We start from the raw sequence: 23748 nt of genomic DNA on the forward strand, positions 1-23748 counted from the left end.
TTTAAAGCTAGAAAAAAAGCCTTACATCAACTGTGTTATAATCCACTTTTGTCTTAAACTCCTCCAATCAATGGAAGCGAGCTCACCATATTAGGAGCTACTCAAAATGTACATATGGGAAGCTCGTGCTCTTCGACTCTGTCTCTGGGGTGAATCCGAGACAGGCTCTTTGTATGACACTCTGTCTCTCAGAAAGCAGCAGAGGCGTGACCGCGTGCCTCTGTTCAGCAGCTATCTCCTTGCTAACAAGCTGTTTGGCCTTTAGAAATGCAGCCGATTTAAATGCTGCAGATGTGAAATTACTGAGCTGCACGAGGGCTGCCATGATTTTTATAATCACAAACATTGCCTAACCTGTCACTTTTTATCTGCAACATCAAAGGTGCTTGTGCAAACAGATGTGCTGGGTGTGTGAAGCAGGTTGTCTGGGGAACACATTAGCGGGTTCTTGTATAATTATACACAGCAAACATTTATTTTATTGCTCCAAAGGGCACCAATGAAGTTTACACCCTGTGCAGAGGACTACACGGTGCGTTTGCCTAGAAGCCGTAAGCATATTAAAAGTCCTGTAGGAAAGGGAAGGCAAGGGGATTGTGAGATATCACAGACTTGTACCTGTTGGCTTAAATGCAGACGCGGAACAAGAAAGCGTTTTATGAGGTTCTTTGGTTTCATCGAAGGTATTTTGAGCTGAATATATATTTAAATAATCTGCAGTGCATTATTGATTCGTTGGCCATTGAGATGACTTTCTAGTGATGAATGTCCTCCGAGAGCCGCGTCTCCCCACACTCGTGTGTACCTGCTTGCCGCAAGCTGTCGGATGCTGGGATCTGCGGGTCTCTGCTTCTGCTGGGCATTAAAAATGAATGCCCTGTGCCAGATCTGGACAGCGCTGTGCAGCCGCCCGTTTGATTTCCTTTGACAGATGTGCTGGGTACATGCCTGGAGGTGAATACGCTTTCTCAGGCCCTGAGCAAGAGGTATCCAGAGGAACATGAACCGGCCCACTGTACTGATAAACAAGGTTCAATGGAGCAATGGACCAGCACAGGAGAGGGGCTTAGTTATTGCAGAATAAATATTGGACTGTTGAGGGATTTTGCACACCTTTGCAAGCAGTCAAAATTCACTGCAAATATGTTTTCGCAGGAAACTTGAAATGCTATATCTTTTAATTACTAAGGGATTCTTATACATGTGTGAATTCCTAGTAAATTTAAATCTTCCAGGAATTTTCTCCGGCAAAATAGATTTTTCCTTGATTTTTGTATTAACTGTGCCAGCTTAGTGAACGCCAATCTGTGGGCAGAAGTGAAGTTGGGTTGCGCGGCATCATGATCGACTAGGCTAACCGTGCCCCGGTATTCTTTGATGGCTCTGTAGTAACACGGTGTACACTTTCTTGGCTTCTTTTCCAACCTTCCTTAAATTGTCAGACTTTTTTGAACTCTAGCTGTGGAAAGCTCTCTGTCTGTGTGGTCATTTGCGAGGTAGTGTAGTCATGAGAGTCACAGTAGTTGTACCTCTGTTGTAGGGTAGCACACCTAGAAGGGATCCAACTTGTGTTGCCCGATTATTGTACAACAATGTGATTAAGATCAAGAAGTTGACGGCATGAACATTGCTTCCGTCAGTTGCCTTTGTTGGCACTCTTACTTCCTTCATGTTCACTAACTTGCATTCCTCTTCTTGTGTTTTGACGTTCCCATTAACCCCTTCGCCACGGGGCTAATTCTCCCGCGGTGCTTGGGGGACAGGGGGAAGCGCGCAGCACCACGGAGCTGTGCTCATAACGAGCTGAGCTCGTCATGACCACGCCCGTTTCTGTGGAACGCTCAGCACAGCAGGGGAATTATCCCCGCGTGGGAGCGCCGCGCGGGTCATGACGAGCTCAGCTCGTCGTGAGCACAGCGCCACCATGTCTCATGAGCTCGTCATGAGCACACAAAGTGATAATGTACCCTCTTTACTCTCCTTTGCTTAGCTGACTTGTATCCTTCCACTGCTCACATTTAGGGAACTACTTCTTTCTTTTTCATTAAGCACCCCAAGAGAGTGCATGTGTTTCTTTGTTCTCTCTTGTGTGGTGTTGCTACACCCATAACACACTCGCCTCAGCCTATTGCCGCCACTTCACCAGACAGACCCCCAACCCACTCTGCAACTGCTCCCATGTCCCTCACAGTAATGGTGGTTTTAATGCCGTGCCAGGCAGCTGCTTCTTTGCCCCTTGACGACACCGATGCTTTTCCTCACCCAATGCCCCACCTGGCACAGTCATTCTTTTGGGGAGGGCCTGACGCCCCCATTTCCTGCTGGGCCGCACTTCTATATGAAAAGTGCTTTTGCACAAATATACATATTTGGTGAGATGACAAGGAGAGGCCGGGCAGAGACACGGCCTGGATTCCGGTATCTGCCTTGTGGGGGTTCAGGCTGCTGGGGGGGCACGGAGGGGAGGGGGGGGGCTGTATCCCGGTTCACATATTGCTCTATTCCTTGGACGCTCCGCCTGTCTCGTGCCCAGATTCCCAGCTGGCCCCTCTAATGGGCCGCGCAGTGTTCCCCTGGCACGCGCGTCCTAATGTGTAGACAGTGGGCACACTTTAAAGTGTCATTAGGAAGATCTCGGGGCCGTCTCGGGGGCACCGGGCGGCGGTCCCTGCTGTCTCTGCCGTTTTATGGCTTTTTAAGTGCGTTAGCGCTCGCTCTGAAAGGCTGGGGAGGGTAATTGCACCGCGCGCGCCCCAGGGAGCGGCAGAGAAAGGTGAGGAAAGGCTCCATTTAGGAACTATTTGGATAAAGTGCTGCCGCGCGCCCCAGATCAAAGCACCCTCGCCCCGAGGGACTGGGGGTCGTGGGTACAATTATTAGAAAGTCTGCTGTGGCTTTCACACTCGCTGCTGCGCTCATGCTGAACCAGGGGCGAGCACCCACCTCCGGGGAGGGGGGGCACCGACTCTCTTTCGAGGAAGATATCTGACTTACAGGCGGTGCTGCTCCGGTATTCATGCAGCATTAGACATGCTGCGGTATTCATGCAGCGGTATTCATGTGGCATGCATGCAGCATTAGACATGCTGCGGTATTCATGCAGCGGTATTCATGGGGCATGCATGCAGCGGTAGACATGCTGCAGTATTTATGCAGCGGTATTCATGCGGCATGCATGCATTGGTATTCATGCTGCGGTATTCATGCAGCGGTAGACATGCTGCGGTATTTAAGCAGCGGTATTCATGCGGCATGCATGCATTGGTATTCATGCTGCGGTATTCATGCAGCGGTACACATGCTGCGGTATTTAAGCAGCGGTATTCATGCGGCATGCATGCAGTGATAGACATGCTGCGGTAGACATGCTGCGGTATTCATGCGGCGGTACACATGCTGCGGTATTCATGCGGCGGTAGACATGCTGCGGTATTCATGCGGCAGTAGACATGCTGCGGTATTCATGCAGCGGTAGACATGCTGCGGTATTCATGCAGCGGTAGACATGCTGCGGTATTCATGCGGCGGTAGACATGCTGCAGTATTCATGCAGCGGTAGACATGCTGCGGTATTCATGCGGCGGTACACATGCTGCGGTATTCATGCGGCGGTACACATGCTGTGGTAGACATGCTGGGGTACTCATGCGGCGGTAGACATGCTGCGGTATTCATGCGGTAGTATTCATGCGGCGGTAGACATGCTGCGGTATTCATGCGGTAGTATTCATGCAGCCGTAGACATGCAGCGGTATTCATGCGACATGCATGCAGCGGTAGACATGCTGGGGTATTTATGCAGTAGTAGTCTCTCTCCCCTAATTTGCCCTGGTGATTTATGATCACACATCGTAGTAGCCATTGCCCCACACGCATTCCTACTGCACCTCTTCCCTTCCTGGTTCTATTGATCTCATTGCGCCAACACCCCCGGGACCGTCTCTGTTCTCTCCCGACCCCCGGTGCCAGCGCCAGAGTCCGCCATGCCTCCAATCCCCTTTTCCACCCCTTTCCCAGCCTTACCTTTTCCCTTCCTTCCCTGTACAGCACCGTTCACCAAGTGCAACCCGGTCCTGAAGATGATCCCAAGTTACGAGGATCGAAACGTCGTCGACCACACAGCGCAATAAATGGCGCAGCCCCCATTGTGGCTCATCTGAATTATTCCTTCCAAATCAAAAATTACTGCTTTGTAATTTATCTTGAGCTACATTGTTCGCCTGATTCACTGTATATATGCTTACACGTACACACCTTGCGCCGTTCACGCTGTCCACAATCGTCACTTGCATCGCCACTTTATGGGTCACTTGTACATACTTAGCACCAAGTCCAATTCGGGTTGTTTTGTTACTCATTTATGTACAGTGCTGCTACAACTGTGTTTCTCACTTTTCTCTAAATTTTACGATGCCATGAGCACGGTTTAAAACGAATTGAGTCTCCTTGTTTCCTTTCAAGTAATGCTTTTCGCATACATGTTTAATTGTCTCCACAGTAATACCAGTTGGGATATTGTTTGTTTATTCTAAAGCGGTATTTATGCAGCGGTATTCATACGGCATGCATGCAGAGGTAGACATGCTGTGGTATTAATGCGGCGGTAGACATGCTGCGGTATTTATGCGGTAGTATTCATGCTGCGGTAGACATGCAGGGGTATTTATGCAGCGGTATTCATGAGGCATTCATGCTGCGGTTTTTATGCGGCGGTATTCAGGCGCTATTCATGCTGCGGTATTCATGCTGCGGTATTTATGCGGCGGTATTAATGCAGCGGTATTCATGCGGAGGTATTCGTGAGGGGGTTTCAACCATGGTCCAATTTAGTGCCCTCTCCATTCCAGATCGGAGTAGAGATGGAGAGATATACATGTCCTGCCTCTGCTGCTTTCAAATATTCTCTGCCAGACAAGGACAGTGAGGGGGCGAAAGCTACCAGGTAGACGTGTTGCACAACTTTGCCAATTCTTCGGGCAGTGTGGCACAGAAAGCAACAGAGGAGAGGCTGTATACAGCTGTGCCAATTCATAGGGGCAGTGTGGCACAGAAAGCAGCAGAGGAGAGGCCGTATACAGCTGTGCCAATTCATAGGGGCAGTGTGGCACAGAAAGCAGCAGAGGAGAGGCCGTATACAGCTGTGCCAATTCATAGGGGCAGTGTGGCACAGAAAGCAGCAGAGGAGAGGCTGTATACAGCTGTGCCAACTCATAGGGGCAGTGTGGCACAGAAAGCAGCAGAGGAGAGGCTGTATACAGCTGTGCCAACTCATAGGGGCAGTGTGGCACAGAAAGCAGCAGAGGAGAGGCTGTATACAGCTGTGCCAACTCATAGGGGCAGTGTGGCACAGAAAGCAGCAGAGGAGAGGCTGTATACAGCTGTGCCAACTCATAGGGGCAGTGTGGCACAGAAAGCAGCAGAGGAGAGGCTGTATACAGCTGTGCCAACTCAGAGGGGCAGTGTGGCACAGAAAGCAGCAGAGGAGAGGCTGTATACAGCTGTGCCAACTCATAGGGGCAGTGTGGCACAGAAAGCAGCAGAGGAGAGGCTGTATACAGCTGTGCCAACTCATAGGGGCAGTGTGGCACAGAAAGCAGCAGAGGAGAGGCTGTATACAGCTGTGCCAACTCATAGCAGGAATTTGTCCATTAGGAATCTTTTGGCTTCCAGTTTGAAAGCAGTCATTACTGAGATTCTGATACTCGCGGTGGAAGAGAGTTCCATATCTTTGGGGCCGTGCCAGAGAAGGCTCTGTGACAAGTTCTCTTTTTGCTCAGGATGGGTGGTTTTAGGAGAAAAGTGTTAGCGCTTCTTGAGACTTTCCCTCCACAGGATAAATCAAGCACTGTTCCATCATGTGATGCTGCTCTTCTTTACCGCATTGTGGGCCCCCTTCGTAGCCCGTATATACCTGTTTTTTGTGTCACTTTCCTTTGTGTCATTTGTCTGTGAATCATGAGATTAATCATGTTTTGTATTCTTACTTAATGTAGATATTGGGTTTTTGACCTTCCTTCCACCCTTTTGTAAAGCGCTCTGATAACCTTCGGGTTCTTGTTCACCCTATATAAAACTTTATAAATAAATAAATAGGGACTGTGTGACACACAAGTGCCAATTCATAAGGCCAGAGTGGCCCACAAGTGACAATTCATAGGGGCAGTGTGGCACAGAAGTGCCATTTCATAGGGGTAGTGTGGCACAGAAGTGCCAATTCTTAGGGACAGTGGCCCACAAGTGCCAATTCTTAGGGACAGTGTGGCACACAAGTGCCAATTCATAGGGACAGGGTGGCACACACCTGTGCACATAGGAACAGCCTGGCACAGAGATGCTATAGGAGAGATGCTCTGTATTGCTGTGTAAATCCACATGGATGGCCTGGCACAGAGAGCCATAGGTGAAGGGCACTGTATAGCTGTGCCAACTCATAGAGGCTGACAACCATGGGGGCGAGGGGGACATAGCCACCCATAGGATAAAGGATGTGTACATCTGTACCAATTCAAATAATCAGCCCGGCGCAGATAGCCGTAGGGGAAAGGCCCTGAAGAGGGGGTGCCAAGTCATAGAGGAAGCCTGGTATGGACATCCACGGAAGGAGAGGCTTCGTACAGCTGTGCCACTTCATAAGGTCAGCCTGCCTGGAAATAACCATACAGGCAGCCTCTGTACAGCTCTGCCAGTCCATATGGGCAGCCTGGCAAAGACACCCACAGTAGAAAGATTCTGTAGAGCTGTGCCAAGCCATAGAGGCAGCCGGGCACAGCCAGTCATAGAGGGAGAGCCCGTACAGCTGTGTCAGTTTATAGCACCATCTTGGTACGGACACCCATAGGGTACAGACAAGTCTTAGAGGCAGCCGGCACTTGGAACCACAGCGAAGCGTAGACCCACAGACAAGTCACAGAGTCAGCTGGCACTTAGAACCAGAGCGAAGAATAAACCCACATACACCCACAGGGTGCAGACAAGTCATAGAGGCAGCCTGCACTTAGAACCACAGCGAAGAATAGACCCACAGACACCCACATGGTGCAGGTAAGTCATAGAGGAAGCCATCACTTGCAGCCACAGTGAAGCATAGACCCACAGACACCCACAGGGTGCATACAACCCCTGGGCGTAGTTCGCGTAGTAGCACTACACGTAGCTACGCGAAGTGCACTTCGCACTACGCATAGCTACGCGAACTGCGCAGTGCACTGTGCAAAATGCTGTTCACACTGATTGCACAGTGCCGAATGCTTGTCCGCACTGTGCAATCAGTGCAAACCGCATCTTGCACAGTGTAAGCGGGCGTTTTCTGCCACTCGAGTAGATTTCTACTCGAGCAGCAGCTTTCTCAATGCGGATTTGTAGTTTGTCATCACGAGCGGTCGTGAGCATACGCGACCTCTCGCAATGAGAAACCTGACCTCCCCGCGTTGAGAATCACGCCGGGAGGTTTATTTTCCACGCTCGCGATCAGCCACTTGATGTTGCTGATCGCGAACGAGGAAAAAGTCTCGCCGGGATGTCATTTTGCTCGCTCACGGTCGCCAACTTGCCATTGAGCACCACGAGCAAGCAAAAAATGACCACTGCACTATGCTATGCGTGTTTGCATTTTGCTACGTGCAATTTGAGTAGTGCGAAGTAGCGCAAACTTCACAAACTACGCAAGCGTAGTGTAGTACTTTGCCCAGGGTTAGTGCAGACAATTCATAGAGGCAGCCGGCACTCAGAACCACAACGAAGCGTAGACCCACTGACACCCATAGGGTGCAGACAAGTCATAGAGGCAGCCAGCACTTAGAACCACAGAGAAACCTGGACCCACAGACACCCAGCAGATAGGCAGTGTAGAGTTGTGCCAAGTCATGGGGGCAGTCTGGCACAAACACCCACAAGAGGCCCAGTGTCGAGCTATTTCAAATCACAGAGGCAACTGGCAGCTCAAAACCTAAAGGGAGAGGCCCTGTACAGCTGTGCCAATCCACATGGGCAGCCAATCCATGTACCTAAACATAAGAGGGTCCTCGTGCCAGTTTATTGGGCTCTAATGCCCACTGAGCCCTAAAGCAGCAAGGCTCTCTCACCTTGTAATAAGATACAGTGATATATAGGCTTTTTTGAGAAACCATTGCATCAGTGTGACAGCCAGGCCTATTGAGAAGTGTTGTATGTGAATTAATGCCAAAACGAAAACTGAGAAACCACACTGGAGGAACCCAAACCATGAAAACACAACTTTCTGGAAAGACTATCTGAAGGAAATACAAATAAATCAAACATTAAAGGAATCATTTTAAAGGGAAAATAATTTTGAGGAAACATTCAAAATCACACATTTGGGTGAAGATTTGGGCTAGTTATGGTTATTTGGGTTCAGGAATTTAGGAGTGATGTTTAGGGGTGATGACGGGGTTTTAGGTATCAAGCTAGGGTAGAGTTTAGGGTGGTGAGGGGTTTCTCGGGCTCAGGCATGGGTGCAGTATAGGGTATGAGGTTTATCAGGGTTCACGGATGAGTGGAGTTTAGGAGTTGGTGAGAGGTTTTTAGAGTTCAGGAATGGGTGGCATGCAGGGGTGCTGAGGTTTTTAGGTTTTACGTCTGGGAGGAGTTTAGGGCTGTGAGTCTTTTTAAGGTTCACTCATGGGTAGAGTTCTTCGGGTGGTGAAAGGTTTTTAGTGCTCGGGAATGGGTGGATTTAAAGTAGTGTGGGGTTTTAAGGGTGCAGGGATAGGTGGAGTTTCCATGTAGAACGGTTTTTAGGGTTCAAGGATGTGGAAGTTTAAGGGTGGTGAGGAGTTTCAGGTGGCATGAATGGGTGTTCTTCAAGGGTTTCTTTAGTGTTCACGGATGAGTGAAGTATAAGGGTGGTGTAGGATTTTAAGGGTTCGGGGAATGGGTGGAATTAAGGCATAAAAAGGGGACTTTAGGAGCAGAAAGAGCTTTAAGGGGTTAGGGATGGTGGAGTTTAAAAGTCAGAGATGGGTGGAGTTTAGGTGAGATGAGAGTTTTTTAGAGTTCAGGGATGGAAGGGGTTTAATAGGTAAGAAAGGGGTCCTACAGTTCAGGGATTTGTGGATTTTGCGGTCAGGACTGGATGTAGTTTATGTGCGAGGAAGCATTTTTAGGTGGTAGAAAATGAAGGTGTTTAGGAGCGGTGGGGGTTCAGCTAATTAAAAGCATCCAAAATAATTGTTTGACAATGTAAAATATATAATTCTGAAATAATATCCACTGACATAAAAGATTGAATAAATATGCTAGCCAAAAATGTTAACTTAAAATAAGACCAGCTAATATTTTATTTACACCTTAAAACTTTAGAAAGAAAAGACATTCTATGAATTGGTTTCTATGAAATGGTAAAGAATTCATCCTGAAAATTTGCATTAAACCATTTAGATGAAATGGTTTCACAGAAATGGTATTCCATTCCAATGTTTTTCTATGAAATTACATGTAACCATTGAGAAAGCATAGTGACAATTAGGCTTACCAAGAATTAATAGTGCCTGTGTGACAATTAAAACTATCAAAAAGTAGAGAGAGGCTCCTTGACCCTGTGCCTGTTCAATGTGTCAGCAGGAACCACAGCTCACAAGAGAAGGGAGGATAGCGAAGCTTTTGCTAATTCTTAGGGGTAGCCAGAGACATGGAGGAGACTGGATTGGTAACCTATGCCAGTCCATAGGAGCAGTTAGACCCACTGACCCCAGTATTTATTCCTATTGTTTTTTGTTCTGTATCCCTGCGGCAGTCGAGGGAAGCAGTACAAAGAGATGGAGATGTGAAGGCGTTCTCTTGCACTTCATCCTAGCACGTTTTACAAGTAGCCGCACACATTAGTTATGCGAGCTCCTTTCAGGCGGGCACATCCTCTTTCTGTTGGGTGTTGCCATGCCCAGTCTCTGATCCATAGAAGTTCCAGTCGTACCAATATCAGCGCCTGCCCTATCGCCCAATCCCGCCTTTTATGCACTCCTGGCCCCCGCTCTTCTCTCTTTCCACGTCCATGTCTCAGTCCGCTTGCATTTGTCATGCCTCTTTTGAACATGAAATATTCATAGCGCTGCTCGCCCTCCTGGGAGGACTCTGTGCACGTTTTCCCCAGTTGACTGCACTCCTCTTTCACCACTTGATTAGTCGTATCATCAAAGGAGACTGTAGGAAGGGGACAGGCTGCACCTCTAAATGAACATTTGCTCATTTGCCCGCTCCTGATCTCTGTTTCAATTTAAAGGAAAGCGCTACACTATTTTACCAATGTATGCAAAATAAATTTGTTTTAGATTGAAGAGCTGGTCGATAAGTCTATAGATTACTCTAAGTAAAATCATTATTTTATTAGAATGCATTTATTTCCATAAGCTATAATTCATCTGTACAATGTGACCAAATTGTCATTGAGCTTTTCCTGAAGGATCTTGTCCAATGACCTACTTTCCTTGATAAATGCAGAATTGTTTCCATTTAACTCCTCTAGGAAGATATTCACTAAAGTATTTTAATTCTTCAAAAATGTAAAATGACAAATGACTACCAAATATTTAGACATGGTGTGATATGGCCTCTTGTCCAAACCAAGAGGATAATGGAAGCTCTGATGATAATTTGAGTAGGAAAGAGTATTCGTTTGAGTCGTTTCTGCTCTGCAGGAGGCCACTCATGGTCAGTTTCATCGCGCTGCACGTGATATTTCTTTAAGTCGTCATTTTATGCACTTATTGTTTGGTATTGCAACCAGATCAGAGGATACCAATAAAATAGGAGATTGATCCGTGAGAATGTTCATTTGCCTGAAGCTATTCCTTTTGTGAATTGTTCACCATATGTCTTGGATTCAGAAATCAGTACTATGTGTACAGGGGGCCAAACAGCCTTGCAAACATTGCTTTTTTTCTATTTTGGTGTACAGTACAATGTATTCCAACTCAGTGCCAACCATCTCAAGCAGTGGCCCCTGCTTTCTCTCCCCCAAAAACAGTGACAATGTCCACCGCCCTTATGCAAAGTCTTTCTTGACTCCGGCTGTGACCACTAAGACTGATGTTTAAATTTATTTGGATAAATACGGGGCTTTATGTGATGAGGCGTCCACTGTACAGTAAGAGTACACTCTGGAGAGTTATGACCAATCAGTGGTTTCCTGCTTCAGAAAAATCTACATATCGATAAAGCAGACAATGCAAATAATTTGGCATTCCACTCAGATATTAATCAGAGGTACTGCCTGAAAAAATGTATCTTAATTTTTTATCTTTAACTGGTTAGGGCAATAAGCTGAGTTAAGGCTGTGATGGAACATGAGCCGTGCACATGGCCACAATGAAGTCAAATCATATTCAAAGACGGTTGCCACAATTTGTACATTTGAAAGCGAGTTTATAGCTGCCTGGAACAATTTTAACAGAATAGAAGGGTACCTTCTATTGCACTCACATGTCAGCGTTTCACAGAGAGTCAATACTTTACTATCGGCCTATTACAAAAATCTATAAGTCCATTGCATTAGATTTAATTGTTCCCAGTAAACAGTTATCTATCTACTCGCTTCGTTTAATTTTTTACTAGCCATGGGCAATTGGTTAATTGGCCTGTCAGAAGTCCTTACTCAGTAGTTTCACGAGCTTCGACAACACGGTAACTGCATTAAGTGCTCCTTTTAAGAAACCTAACATGTATAATTCAGGATCGCAAGGAGTGTGGACAAACCACTTTAAAGAGGTGCCTCCTAGGGGAACGAGGACTGGTCCTTTTAAATATCCACTTGGATTTACCATCACGCCTAGACTTACGAAAGAAGCACTCACCCTCAGAAATGTACTGATAAGGCGGGAGTCACCTGTATTTTGATGTAGGTAGGGGTTTGGGACAGCCTTGTGGGCTCCATGTGAAAATAGAGACGGTAATATATATATTTATGATAAGGAACCTGAATGATGAAGTCACGGATAATACAAATTAAGCATTCTAGGTTAGTGTCAATATGAGGAAAATCCATGATAACAGCCACAACCCTTGTCCTTAGCCTGGCACTTACGATATCCTAATCCCGTGCCCTAAACCATAGCCGTTGCTAACCCTAAATTTAACACGAATGGGAACCACGTCCCTAACCTTTTTGCTTCCTTAACAGTAACATGTCATTTAGTCAAGACCATGTCGTGTCCTTGCCTTAACAATAACCCTTACTCTGGCCCAAAACCTTAATTTAACCCTTACAAACACTAAGCCGAACACTTACTCTAATACTATCTGTTAAGTAACCCTAATCCTAGCACTAGACCAAGGACCCAAACTCTTAACCATTAACTTAAAACTAATCCTCAAACTCACACTGGCCCAAACCCTTAATCTAACCCTTCCACAAATACTAACCCTGTCACTTACTCAAATACTCTTTGTAAAATAAATCCTAACCCAGCCCAAACTCTTAATGTACCCTTTGCCTTAAAAATAACCCTAGTCCTAAATGAAATCCTGAAACTAACCCTTATTCAAACCCCAACTGCATCCCCAATCTAAACACTAATCTTAGCCTCAGACCAAAGGCACACGTGCTCAACTACCCCCCTAACCTTACACTGTCTCAAACTCTTACTTTAACTCTTACACAAACCCCAACCCTGTCACTTACTCTAATGCTAATTTTAAACCTAATTCTAACCTACCCAGACCCAAAGGCCCATACTCTTAACTTAACCCTTGCCTTAAACTAACCATAACTCTTACACTGGCTCCAACCGGTAATTTAAGCCTCACTCACAAACCAGCCATAACCCTTGTTTTAACCCAAGCATTTACCTCAATCCAAACCTGTCGTCTAGCCCTTATCCCGAAGCCTAATTTAGTCCTAATGTTAACGCTAACTTCAACCTCGCCTTGTTACTTCTCCCAGCATTGCAAAATGTACTCTAGGTAGGACCTCACCAAAACCATATTTTAACACCAGCCTTAACCACTGCCCTATGCCTGACCCTCGACCCACTACTTACTCTAGTCCTGATCTTAAACTAACCCCAACCCCGTTAACAACCATTGTGAATTTAACAACTCATGAAGCTCAGCATTTATTCCTCTTGCCATTATTACCTAAAATAACTGACCAGCCATTATCATTGTTTTTTTTGTTATTTCTGACCGTCTTAATATTGTTTATTTTTGCCTATTTTCACGTAATAGGCTCACTGCAAATCGTGCTCTGAATTTTCCCCTTCTTTTGACGTAATTCCAGGAGCCTTGGTAAAACATATCTCCACACTAACCTATGCAGTCCATGAAACCTTTGGGATATATGCGTACTGTACACATCACTTAACCTAACATAATCTAACTTAACATAACATAAAATAAAATAACACAACAGAACATCTTGTTTTCGATTACTTTACTTACCTGGTCCACCTGCCCTCTCCTGGACTGGCAGACCCTCGTGGCAGCAGGGCACTAGCCTAAATAAAGAAGTGAGGGGACTAACCAGGTTAGCCAGTGAAATCATGACACGTGACATCACAGCGCACAACATCACTGCGCGTGACACTGCATGTGACATCACAGGAAGTGACCTCACTGGAAGTGACATCACAGGAAGTGACATTAGATATAAAACCCGCACATATCAGGTATATCATGAGTACATTTAAGCGCCAAAAAAGTGGCGTAATCCTGAGGCAAAATCTGGGCTTCAACTAATACTTTTTTTTCACCCTGCCACAAAGAAACTGGCAACAAGGAGAAGCATGGCAGTAGATCTGTTATGCTTAATTGGTTGAAAAGTCTACATTTTAAAATATTTGACTGGTTTAAGGCATCTGCTGTAAAGGTGCCCAGTAAATCTCAGGGAACAGTAATAATAGTGAGATAACTCAGGAGTTTAAAGCATTTGTTGGAGAGACCTGTGTTTTATGAAGTGCTAGATTTGAATCAAAGTAGTTTAAGGTTAATGTGTCTCCTGCAGAGCACATGCAGATGGCAGATTTTTATTTTATGTAACAGGGTAAGTGAGTTACTGCTTTTAACACAGAGATCATTTTGTTACCTGCAGTTCATAAATTGTAATCCTTGTAATATAGCACAATGAGCTATGAAGGACATGTGACTGCTACACCTTGTAAGCCTCACTGTCTATTGCAACTTATCCTGTACATTGATTTACACACGTACATTATTCATTGCCATTGTATAATGTGTTACGTAAAGAGCTCTGACACCCTGCATTGGGTTGCATAGGGCTATAAAAGAAATAAAATAGTGGTATTGAACTTGTTATTTTTGTAAATACTGGGACAGACAGACACACCTGACATTCTTGCAGTGCATGCAACTCTTATATACAGAGACTGAACAAAGGAAAAAGCATGTATCTCAAGTTCTTGTGAAGAGATAACAAGCTGTGTGCCTTTGTTTCCCCTCTGTGGCATTTTCATTTAAGTGTGAGGTTCCAGGCCGCCTCCAGTCAGGAAATTCAAACAAAAGGAGGCGGGGGGCTCCTGAACTTCGGCTCAGCTGGAGGTGAAAATCGTACAGGCGCTGCTGAACGTGTCCCGATGTCTGAAAATTACACCAGGACAAGTTCAACAGGGTTCTGTGGGGCCAAACGTCTTGGCAGGGGTGACAGCGTCCACCCTGTGAAAATTATGGGTGGATGCCTTGTACCTGCGTGTACCCCGACTTGTGTCCTGTGTAGCAGAGTTTCGACCCACTCACTACTAGATTTCAAATTACATCTGCTCGAGGCTGAGACCCCCAACACTGACACATGCTGCCCCCACACCTGCACACCTGCCGTGAGGCTTGTTTCCAAAAGTTTACAAGTTGACAATACTCAGGCACCTGAGTCCAGGTGTTTTGGCGATGATATGCCCCTCCCACTTTAACAAATACCAACATAATGGATCAAAAGTTAATGGATCACCAGTTACTAAAAACGTGGTGACGTATTTGTACACAGTGGAAGGGTCTTTGCAATGGTGAACTGGTCATCTTTCAGTTGCTTTTTTTGTATTTGTTAAACTGGTACTAAGGAGTTGAAATCTTTGCCCAGATCGTGTTACCGAATAAAAAAATTTACCACATTATGCTGCATAATTTGCCTCTTCTTGCCGCATAATTTAGTCAACCCTGCCACATATGTCCAGTGGTCCTGACTGTGAACCCAATTCTCTTGTTTTCCCCAGTTCTAGTGGAGTCTGTCACATGCACTCCCCAAGCTTGAGATGCTCAAACATTTGTCGTGCCCACCCCCCGTGAGCCTCTGCGCCAGCCCTGTAACTGGGCCCACAGTTGGAGTAGTCATTTTCTGCTGAAGGAAGCCCCCCTCTGTGCTGTGTAGGCCCAGGGAGTGGCTAACCACAGCCTGCCTTGTTCTCTGAAGTCATCTGCTGAGAGCCTCAAACACTCTGTGGGGCACAGTGGGACTTTCATCTTGCAAGTGCAGTGCTGGGAAATGATTTGTGTCGTCTGGTGTTAATCCTTTCCCCAGCTCCCCAGGGCATGGCACCAGCTTCCAACATTACAGTTTCTCTCCGAGTAGGGGCGTTAGATGCTTTTCTGGGCATTAAATGTGATTTTACTTTGCTTTCGCTCATCTTTTTATGCGACACAAAGAAAAGCAAAAATTGGTTTGAACGTTACAAGGTCAATGACTGGGTACAAAGCCAGGAGGTTTATATTAGTAAAAGGGGACAAGAAAAAACCCACTCCTGTTGGTAAAATGTGTGCAAATCTGTACGCCTGAGCACATCACAGCTCAGCCTTTCATCGCTATGCCTCAGCCGGTTGAGCTCCTGCTGCAGCTGTACAGGTCTATGCATGTAGCATGCAGGCAGTCCCTCGTCCCGGCAAGGTACCTCTCCCCTCCATCCACCAAATAAGTCCCGTAAGTTGGGTATTGATAACATTCAAGCGCCAAGCGACATATAGGTTTATAGTGAGCGCTACCAAATTATAAGGGCTTATGATTGAAATGCCTCCTCTATATCTCGGAGTACCTTGAGCCCCGGAGGACAGACGCCCCCTTACACTGGGATATGACACAGATCTGGGCTCAGTCACCACGCTACTGGAAGACGGAGAAATGACCGGAAATGAACAAAGTACAGCGGCCCAGTGACCCTCCCAGAACAAGCACAGACAGCGCCAATACAAGCCAAATATCTAATCAAAAGGAAAAAAGGTATAATACAAAACACATTTCCTTAGCGTACATTCTCAGATGTTGGTGTTCATGAGGAAATATTCATTTGCCATTTTTGGTGAGGATCCAAACATTTTTACTGCAAATGCTCTTAACACGTTCCATTTCTGATAAGTGTTTGGGTAGTGGCTTGAAGTGAGTCATGCATGCGCTACCCTTGTCAATCTAGGTATCTCTCGTGACCGTGGGGAAGGGGGCAGTGGGGAGGGGGCTCTTGTCCTTTCGCAATAGGCAATAAATGGCAACTTATGTCACCAGACAAAACTTATATAGTATTGGAGCCTTTTGTTTATCGGACACTCTGCCTTTTTGGGTGATTGCATGGAGATGGGCCGAGATATGGTCGGTGAGGAACAGTTCAGGAAACTACATATATGTGTCATATAAAAATAGCAGACCATGGTGTGTCATGGTGTTTAATTCCGAACATCATTGTGTCTTATTGTGCGTTACTGAGAACATTCAATCAATCAATCAGTAAACTTGTAAAGCGCACTACCTACCTGTGAGGATCTCAAGGCGCTGGGGGGTGGGTGGGGTGCTGCTACCGCTCGAAGAGCCAGGTCTTGAGGTGTCTCCTGAAGGTCAGCAGGTATTGGGTCTGCCGCAGATGGGTGGGGAGGGTGTTCCAGGTCGTGGCGGCGAGGTAGGATAAGGATCTGCTGCCGGAGGTCGTTCGTTGGATACGCGGGGACGGCGGCGAGGGCGAGGCTGGCGGAGCGGAGCTGGCGGGCGGGGATGTGGAAGCTGAGTCTGCTGTTCAGGTAGGCTGGTCCTGTGTTCTGGAGTGCTTTGTGTGCGTGGGTGAGGAGCTTGAAGGTGATCCTCTTGTTGACGGGGAGCCACTGCAGGTCTTTTAGGTGGGAGGTGATGTGGTTGCTCCGAGGGATGTCGAGGATCAGGTGAGTGGAGGCGTTTTGGATGCGTTGCAGTCGTCGTAGGTGATTGGTCGGGATTCCTGCGTAGAGTGTGTTGCCGTAGTCCAGCCTGCTGCTGACAAGGGCTTGGGTCGACGTTATTCTGGTTTCGGTCGGGATCCACTTGTAGATGCAGCATGCGGAGGGTGTTGAAGCAGGAGGAGACAGCGTTGACCTGCTTCAACATGGAATGGGAGGAGTCGAGGATGAATCCTAGGTTGCGTGCGTGGTCCGTTGGTGTTGGTGCTGTTCCCAGTGTGGTCGGCCACCAGGAGTCGTCCCAGGCAGAGGGGGTGGGGCCGAGGTTGAGGACCTCCGTCTTGTCTGAGTCAGTTTCAGGTGGCTGCTCCTCATCCACTCGGCGACGGCATTCATTCCCTCGTGGAGGTTGGTTTTGGCGGTGTGCGGGTCCTTGGTGAGGGAGAGGTTGAGCTGGGTGTCGTCTGCGTAGGAGATGATGCTCAGGTCGTGTTGGCGGGCCACTTGTGCGAGGTGGGCCATGTATACGTTGAACAGGATCGGGCTGAGGGATGAACCCTGGGGTACGCCGCAGATGATGTCGGTGGCTTCGGATCGGAAGGGTGGGAGGCGGACTCTCTGGGTTCTGCCGGAGAGAAAGGACGTGGTCCAGTCCAGGGCCTTCTCCTGGTTTCCGGCTTCTTGGAGGCGTGTCCTTAGTGTGCGGTGGCAGACCGTGTCGAAGGTGGCTGACAGTTCCAGGAGGATGATGGCTGAAGTTTTGCAGTTGTCTAGTTGGCGCCTGATGTCGTCTGTGGCGGCGATGAGGGCTGTCTCGGTGCTGTGGTTTCGTCTGAATCCGGACTGGGATAGGTCTAGGGTGTTGTTGTCCTCGAGGTATCGGGTCAGTTGCGTGTTGACGATCTTCTCAATATCCTTTGCCAGGAATGGAAGCAGGGAGATGGGCCGGAAGTTCGTGAGGTTCTTGGGATCCGCCTTGGGCTTCTTGAGGAGGGCGTTGATTTCGGCGTGCTTCCAGCTTTACGGGAAAGTCGCTGTGTCGAAGGAGATGTTGATGCTCTTCCATAGTTGGGGTGCGATGCTAGCGTCTGCTTTGTTGAATATGTGGTGTGGGCCGGGGTCTGATGGTGATCCAGAGTGGATGGAGTTCATGACCTTGCGAGTCTCGTCGTTGTTGACGTGGGACCAGGAGGTCATCAGGTTGGTGCAGGTGGTGTTCGGGGTGGGGTCTGGCATAGTCGGGGCGGTCGAGGTGTTGAAGCTGTTGTGGATGTCAGTGATATTGTGATGGAAGTGTCCTTGAGTGTCCTCGCGCCGCACCGGGATCTCCAGTGTATCCCTCTATGTCGAACTGTGTCATTGTGCGGAAATGTGCAGTATTGTGTATTATTGTGCCGAACTGAGAACACCATTGTGTGCTGTTGTGCTGACCTCCTAACATCATTGTGTCATTGTTCCGAACTGGGAACCCCATTGTATGCCTCTATGTCAAACTGTACCATTCTGCCGAAATGTACACCATTGTGTATCATTGTGCCAAACTGAGAACACCATTGTGTATTATTGTGCCTAACTGACAACATCATTGTGTCGAATTCAGAGCACCACTGTGTACCACTGTGATAGACTAAGAACTCCTCGTGTGTCATTGTACTGTTCTAAAAAATATAATTGTGTGCAATTGTTCCAAAATGCGACCACTATTGTGTGTCATAGTATTAAACTGAGATCTTCACAGAGTCATTATGCCAAACTGTCACACCCGTTGCCGCACTGAGTAAACCATTGTGTGTCATTTTACTTCATTTACAATAATTCCATTGGCAGAATTCTGATGGTGGATTGTAGTAAATGGTAGCTGTAAAAGGGTGGGTCTCACTATTCCAGGAAATGGATTCTGAGTACCATGCCTCTCTTGGCTCCGTCCTATGGGATATTCTTTTACTTCTGATATAACCTGCCATCCAACCAATCACAACACACTCCTATTAGAAAGAGGAAGCCTCATTGACCTCCTGCCAATGAGCTGAATAGACATGGGTAAACAGCGTATATTTCAACATAGGCCACATTAATTTGATGCTCTGCATCTGTTGGTCCAGGTGCAAAGCATGTAACATAAGGGTAGAAGATGTGACGTATCGGTCAGAGCCAGTGACTTTGGAGTGTGGGAACCAGGTTCGGTCTCGGAGTCGGCTCAATATCCTGTGATTCTAGGCCAATCACTTAAACTCCCCATGCGTGCCAAAAACATGAATGTGTCCTTGTGTAACATAACTAGTGCTCATGTAAATCACTCCAACACCTTTGGGACTAGTTTGTGTTGTATAAAACTACAATAAATAAATTAGTAAATCCTGCATATCTGTCTTCGATGTTTCAGACGTCTCTCAGGGACACCTGCCCCATGCGCTATGAAAACCTCTGCACTGTGCTGTCTTACAATTTTTATGTTGGCCTGTGGCTAGTGTGTTGTAGGAGCCTTTCCCATGTGCTGTCATATAGTCCTCACGTTTGGCCCATGTATTACAAGAACCTTTCCTGTTTTCTTCTCTTGCAGCGGTGTGGGTCTGGCCAGAGCTCACTTTGAGAAGCAGCCTCCTTCCAACTTGAGGAAATCCAACTTCTTCCACTTCGTCTTGGCCATGTACGACCGCCAGGGGCAGCCGGTGGAGATTGAGCGGACGTCCTACATAGACTTTGTGGAGAAGGACAGGGTAAGAGAATGGTTCAGTTGCCCTTTGTTCTTCCCTCAGTTTCTTTTTTTAAAACTTTTTTCTGGAAGAATATTTTTGATATTAAATCCCTGTCTACAGCTATTGGGGTTTGCAGCTACCCGAGAAGCATGTCCAAAACCAGACCAAGTTCTAGAAAAGCACATAATGACTTGACGAACTATGCTAAACAACATAGAAAACACAGTGTTGCATTAAAGGGAAATTAAATGCACACACAGTATTATCATTAAATTGCTTTCTGATAAGGGTTGCTAACTAATCCTGCACTGGAACACTTTAAAATGTGCCTCCATCTGTTGTCAGTAAACCCTCTCTAAAAACAGAGACTTGTGGTAAATTAACAGAAATCAGCTCAGACATATGGTGAAAAAAACTGGGCTGTCTTGGCAAAACTGAGGCGCTGGTCACCCTAAACCACATGTCTTCAAACTTTTTTTGGTCAAAGCTCACCTTGAACAACATTTTTTAGTGTGATCCTACTCCCTTTCAAAACTTTACAGTCAGAAAGATTGTGAGGAAAAAGGAGACAGACTTAACGCATTAAATAAGGCTGGTAGGAGAACTTGTAGACAATCTGCTAAAGCCATTATTAGGTCTCAGCTCAAGCCAGTGCATGCGCTGTCTCAAAGAGACATGTTGTATATACTTTGTTTACTTCATTCCGCTCATAGATTTCCCATTTGCTGGCTCCATCATCGCTCTCCTATTCCTTCTCCCCATTTGTCCATAGCATGCATGTGTCATACCTCCTGTGTTTGGCCCTCCCAGAGAGCATGGACAAATTACAACTTTCCGTCCACTGCTCCTATTTTAGCAGCTGTGTAACTGACTACTTTTTTCTTTGTTAACCCCTTCCATGCTGATGACGGCCCCCAGCCGTCATGCACTACGGTGCTCGTGTGCTGATGACGGCTGGGGGCCGTCATAAACCCGCCCACTCGCGATTCTGCCACACAGGTGCAGAATCGCGGGCGCATGGAAGGGGTTAAAGAGCACTTAACACAAGCGTTTGTGTTTTCACTTGCTCAGAGATCCGTTTCTGTAAAGAGGCCTGTAAATCTTATCCTTATCTTGTCACATTTGCTATGCATTCAAATACCAAGGTCAAATGTCAGGAGCTGTTTTCTGAGGGTGCCTGTTTACTTTTCTTTCTGTTTCTCAAAGTGAGAGAATTTGCGGCCCATGGACTTTGTCTTGTATTATTTGTCTTGCTTATTCTGGCTTTGTAAGGCGCTCATGCCATCTTTTCCCATTTACATTCGACTTACGCGGTTAAATACGCTTAAACGATCTTGTGGATGACGGGTACTGCCATATAACTAGACTTTGAAGCAGACTCGCTGGTCTCATTTTCATGCGTTTACATACACATACACTTCAAAATGAAACATGGGTCCTGTATCCTGTAGGTGAACGAGTTAGACACTCATTTTACATTTGATTTTCTCATACGCTTAAATGCTTAGATGGATTATGGTAACTGTTGCATACAGAGGTTTTGAAGGCGGACTCGCTGGTTTTGTTTCCATCAGTTGATATATGCTTAAACGGAAACCTGGGTCCTATGAAATATTAACACAGTATATACTTATTAGAGACTCTTTACCTTTCAGCTTCCCTTTACCAAATATGGGTGCCTGCACTTAGCTGTGCTTTAGCTTCACAAGCCGCTAAAGTTTTCTATATTCTGGAAATATGTTTACAGATTGACTGATAGCGGCTTGAGTTGTGTTGCTTGACTCGCCCCATGCTGTCTTCCTTGACCCAGCCCTGCCTTCTAGACAAAAATGCGCTAGGACCCGGCCAGCGCTGGCCACATCATAGCACTGTTTTTAAGGGCTTTCAGCCGTGATGAACAGCAGCTGTTGAGAGCACGAATAACTCTGGCATGGCTGAGATCTATTGGTTTTGCCAATGCTTGTATATCTTTGAAATAAAAACTTAAAATATCAGGTGTTTCTGAAGGGATTTCTTCTTGTAGGTCAGTGCTAAATAATCTACCCCTCAATGCCTACTATGGCAAAGAGATGCAGTACTGAGACCTACAAAAGTATTCCAAGCTAGGGCATAATCCCCCCCCCCCAAAAAAAAATAAACTTTTGGGTCTCCATGGAGAGTATGATTCAGGTGTTCAGGATCATGGAGAGTGAGACTCAGGATTTCTGGATGATGATCCTATTAAAATCAATGAAAGTCCAGAATTTTTAGAAACCTGGAGTGAGCTTGTGCGAGGCTTGTCCTTGTTCGAAGGTTGATGAGACTAAGGTTGGCGACGCCCTCACCAAAAGAGGGTGAAATGAGATATGTGCATGATGCTCTCAGCCCAGGGCAACAGAGACAGCATCCATCTGCAGGCAGAAAAAGCAGACCTCAGAGCTGTGTCTGTTCACAAAGTGCTTTCTAATTTGTAGCATGTTCTGTGTGTTTACAAAAATGCCATTGAACGAAGTTCTCTAACCACAGCCCTTTCATATAGAAACAGCTCAGACCTGTCCAGTCATACTTCTACATTTTTGAGGCGTGCTTCTTTTGTGTGTTTCTTAAAGCAACCAATCTTCTGTTTCAGTTAGTTTTTTATTAGAAGATTTGCTGATGTAGAGTATGTTGCTCTTAGCTGGGACAAGGTGAGATGGGGTGCTGCAGCAGGCAGGATCTGCCCATATCTTGCCCCTCCCACCTCCCCTGGTCCACAAAGTGGGCAGTGCCCTTTTCCTATTTGCAAGACATCACAGTGAGGCCCCCTCCTGCCTCTGCCACATTGCTGAGAGGATCCAGCATGCAGTGTCTTTCTAGTGAGCTCACACCTCGCCCCTCCCTTTGCACCTAACTCATCTCCCATTGGCCATATTAAGTTATCACAGTCTAGAAAATGGGCAACTGAGTGCTGGATGAGTGCCAGTGCTTGCCCAATGGGGCAGCAAGCTCAGCCCCCCCCCCTTCCATCATTGTGAAAGAGGAGCTAAAGACTAAATGGAAATACCAAAGAAACAAGGCCACACTTCCAGGCTATATTTACAAACAATGGCAAACCGCCCTACGATACCACCCCCCCCCCACTACCTTGTGAGTCTTCTAACTTTCCTCAGGGGCAAGCACCCTCTGGACATAGCACCGCAGCCCTCCCGGGGGGCCAAAACCTAGTTTAAAGACATTTGCAATAAACTGATGCCCTAATAAGTGAAACATGGTAGTTCCAAAAGTCCTCCTGGTGAAGCCCTTTAAATTGCTCATTCAACGTGTGATCGCAACATGCTGTACAATTAGTAGCGGCTTCTGCACAACTGATAATCTGTACATTTAGGCATCAATCTCTCTCCTTTATTGTGGCTGCATACTGGGTGGATACATGCATACAATCACTCCTGTGCCACTGATGATCATGACTGTGTTATGGTGGATGAAAATGTTCAAGTTTGCCTAAAAAGTTGGCAAACAATTCTTAACATGTCCGCTTTGCAAAATTTCACCCGCATGAGTACATTTTGCTCACAATTATTTTGTGCAAGGCAGCTTTACTCCTACATGTGGGATTTTCCTGAGACTTTTTTCCATATCACCTATTTTTGGAAGATGTGTTGCATACGGAATCTTTCTTGTACACCAATAATATATGTTTCTTGTATTCGTGTGGATATATTCTTTGATGCTTATATGTCATTGTCAATGAATGCCTATATTTGAATGTGTGGCATTGCGTAGTTATCTGCAGGCTTCTTTTATTTTGCTGCTGCATTCCAAGTGTGTGTAAGCCTCTGCATGCAGTTGTATTGCTGTTTGCGGTATTTTTTTTATAATTGAACTTCTTCCCATGTCCGTGTATAGGTGTCTAGCTGCAATTAAGGGTGGTTATACCAGGCCCAAGCACATTTTTTCTATGTTGGTATAATCTTGCGTTTATTTTTGAAATTCCTGTTAGGCCTTATAG

The 23748-nt window shown here is 46.4% G+C and overlaps 1 protein-coding gene across 3 annotated transcripts in view; it reads left to right on the forward strand.

Annotated features, from left to right (window-relative positions):
* Window positions 1-23748, forward strand: part of LOC144817763 (transcription factor COE3-like) — a 473223-nt gene that overhangs the window by 139298 nt on the left and 310177 nt on the right. For all 3 annotated transcript variants that reach the window (XM_078674554.1, XM_078674555.1, XM_078674557.1), the window contains exon 2: window positions 19646-19802. In XM_078674554.1, the coding sequence (XP_078530680.1) occupies window positions 19646-19802 (157 nt within the window). The remainder of the gene's footprint in view (window positions 1-19645; window positions 19803-23748) is intronic.

The sequence above is a fragment of the Lissotriton helveticus genome, chromosome 2_1 (genome assembly GCF_964261635.1).
Source record: "Lissotriton helveticus chromosome 2_1, aLisHel1.1, whole genome shotgun sequence".
In the NCBI taxonomy this organism is placed as follows: domain Eukaryota; kingdom Metazoa; phylum Chordata; class Amphibia; order Caudata; family Salamandridae; genus Lissotriton; species Lissotriton helveticus.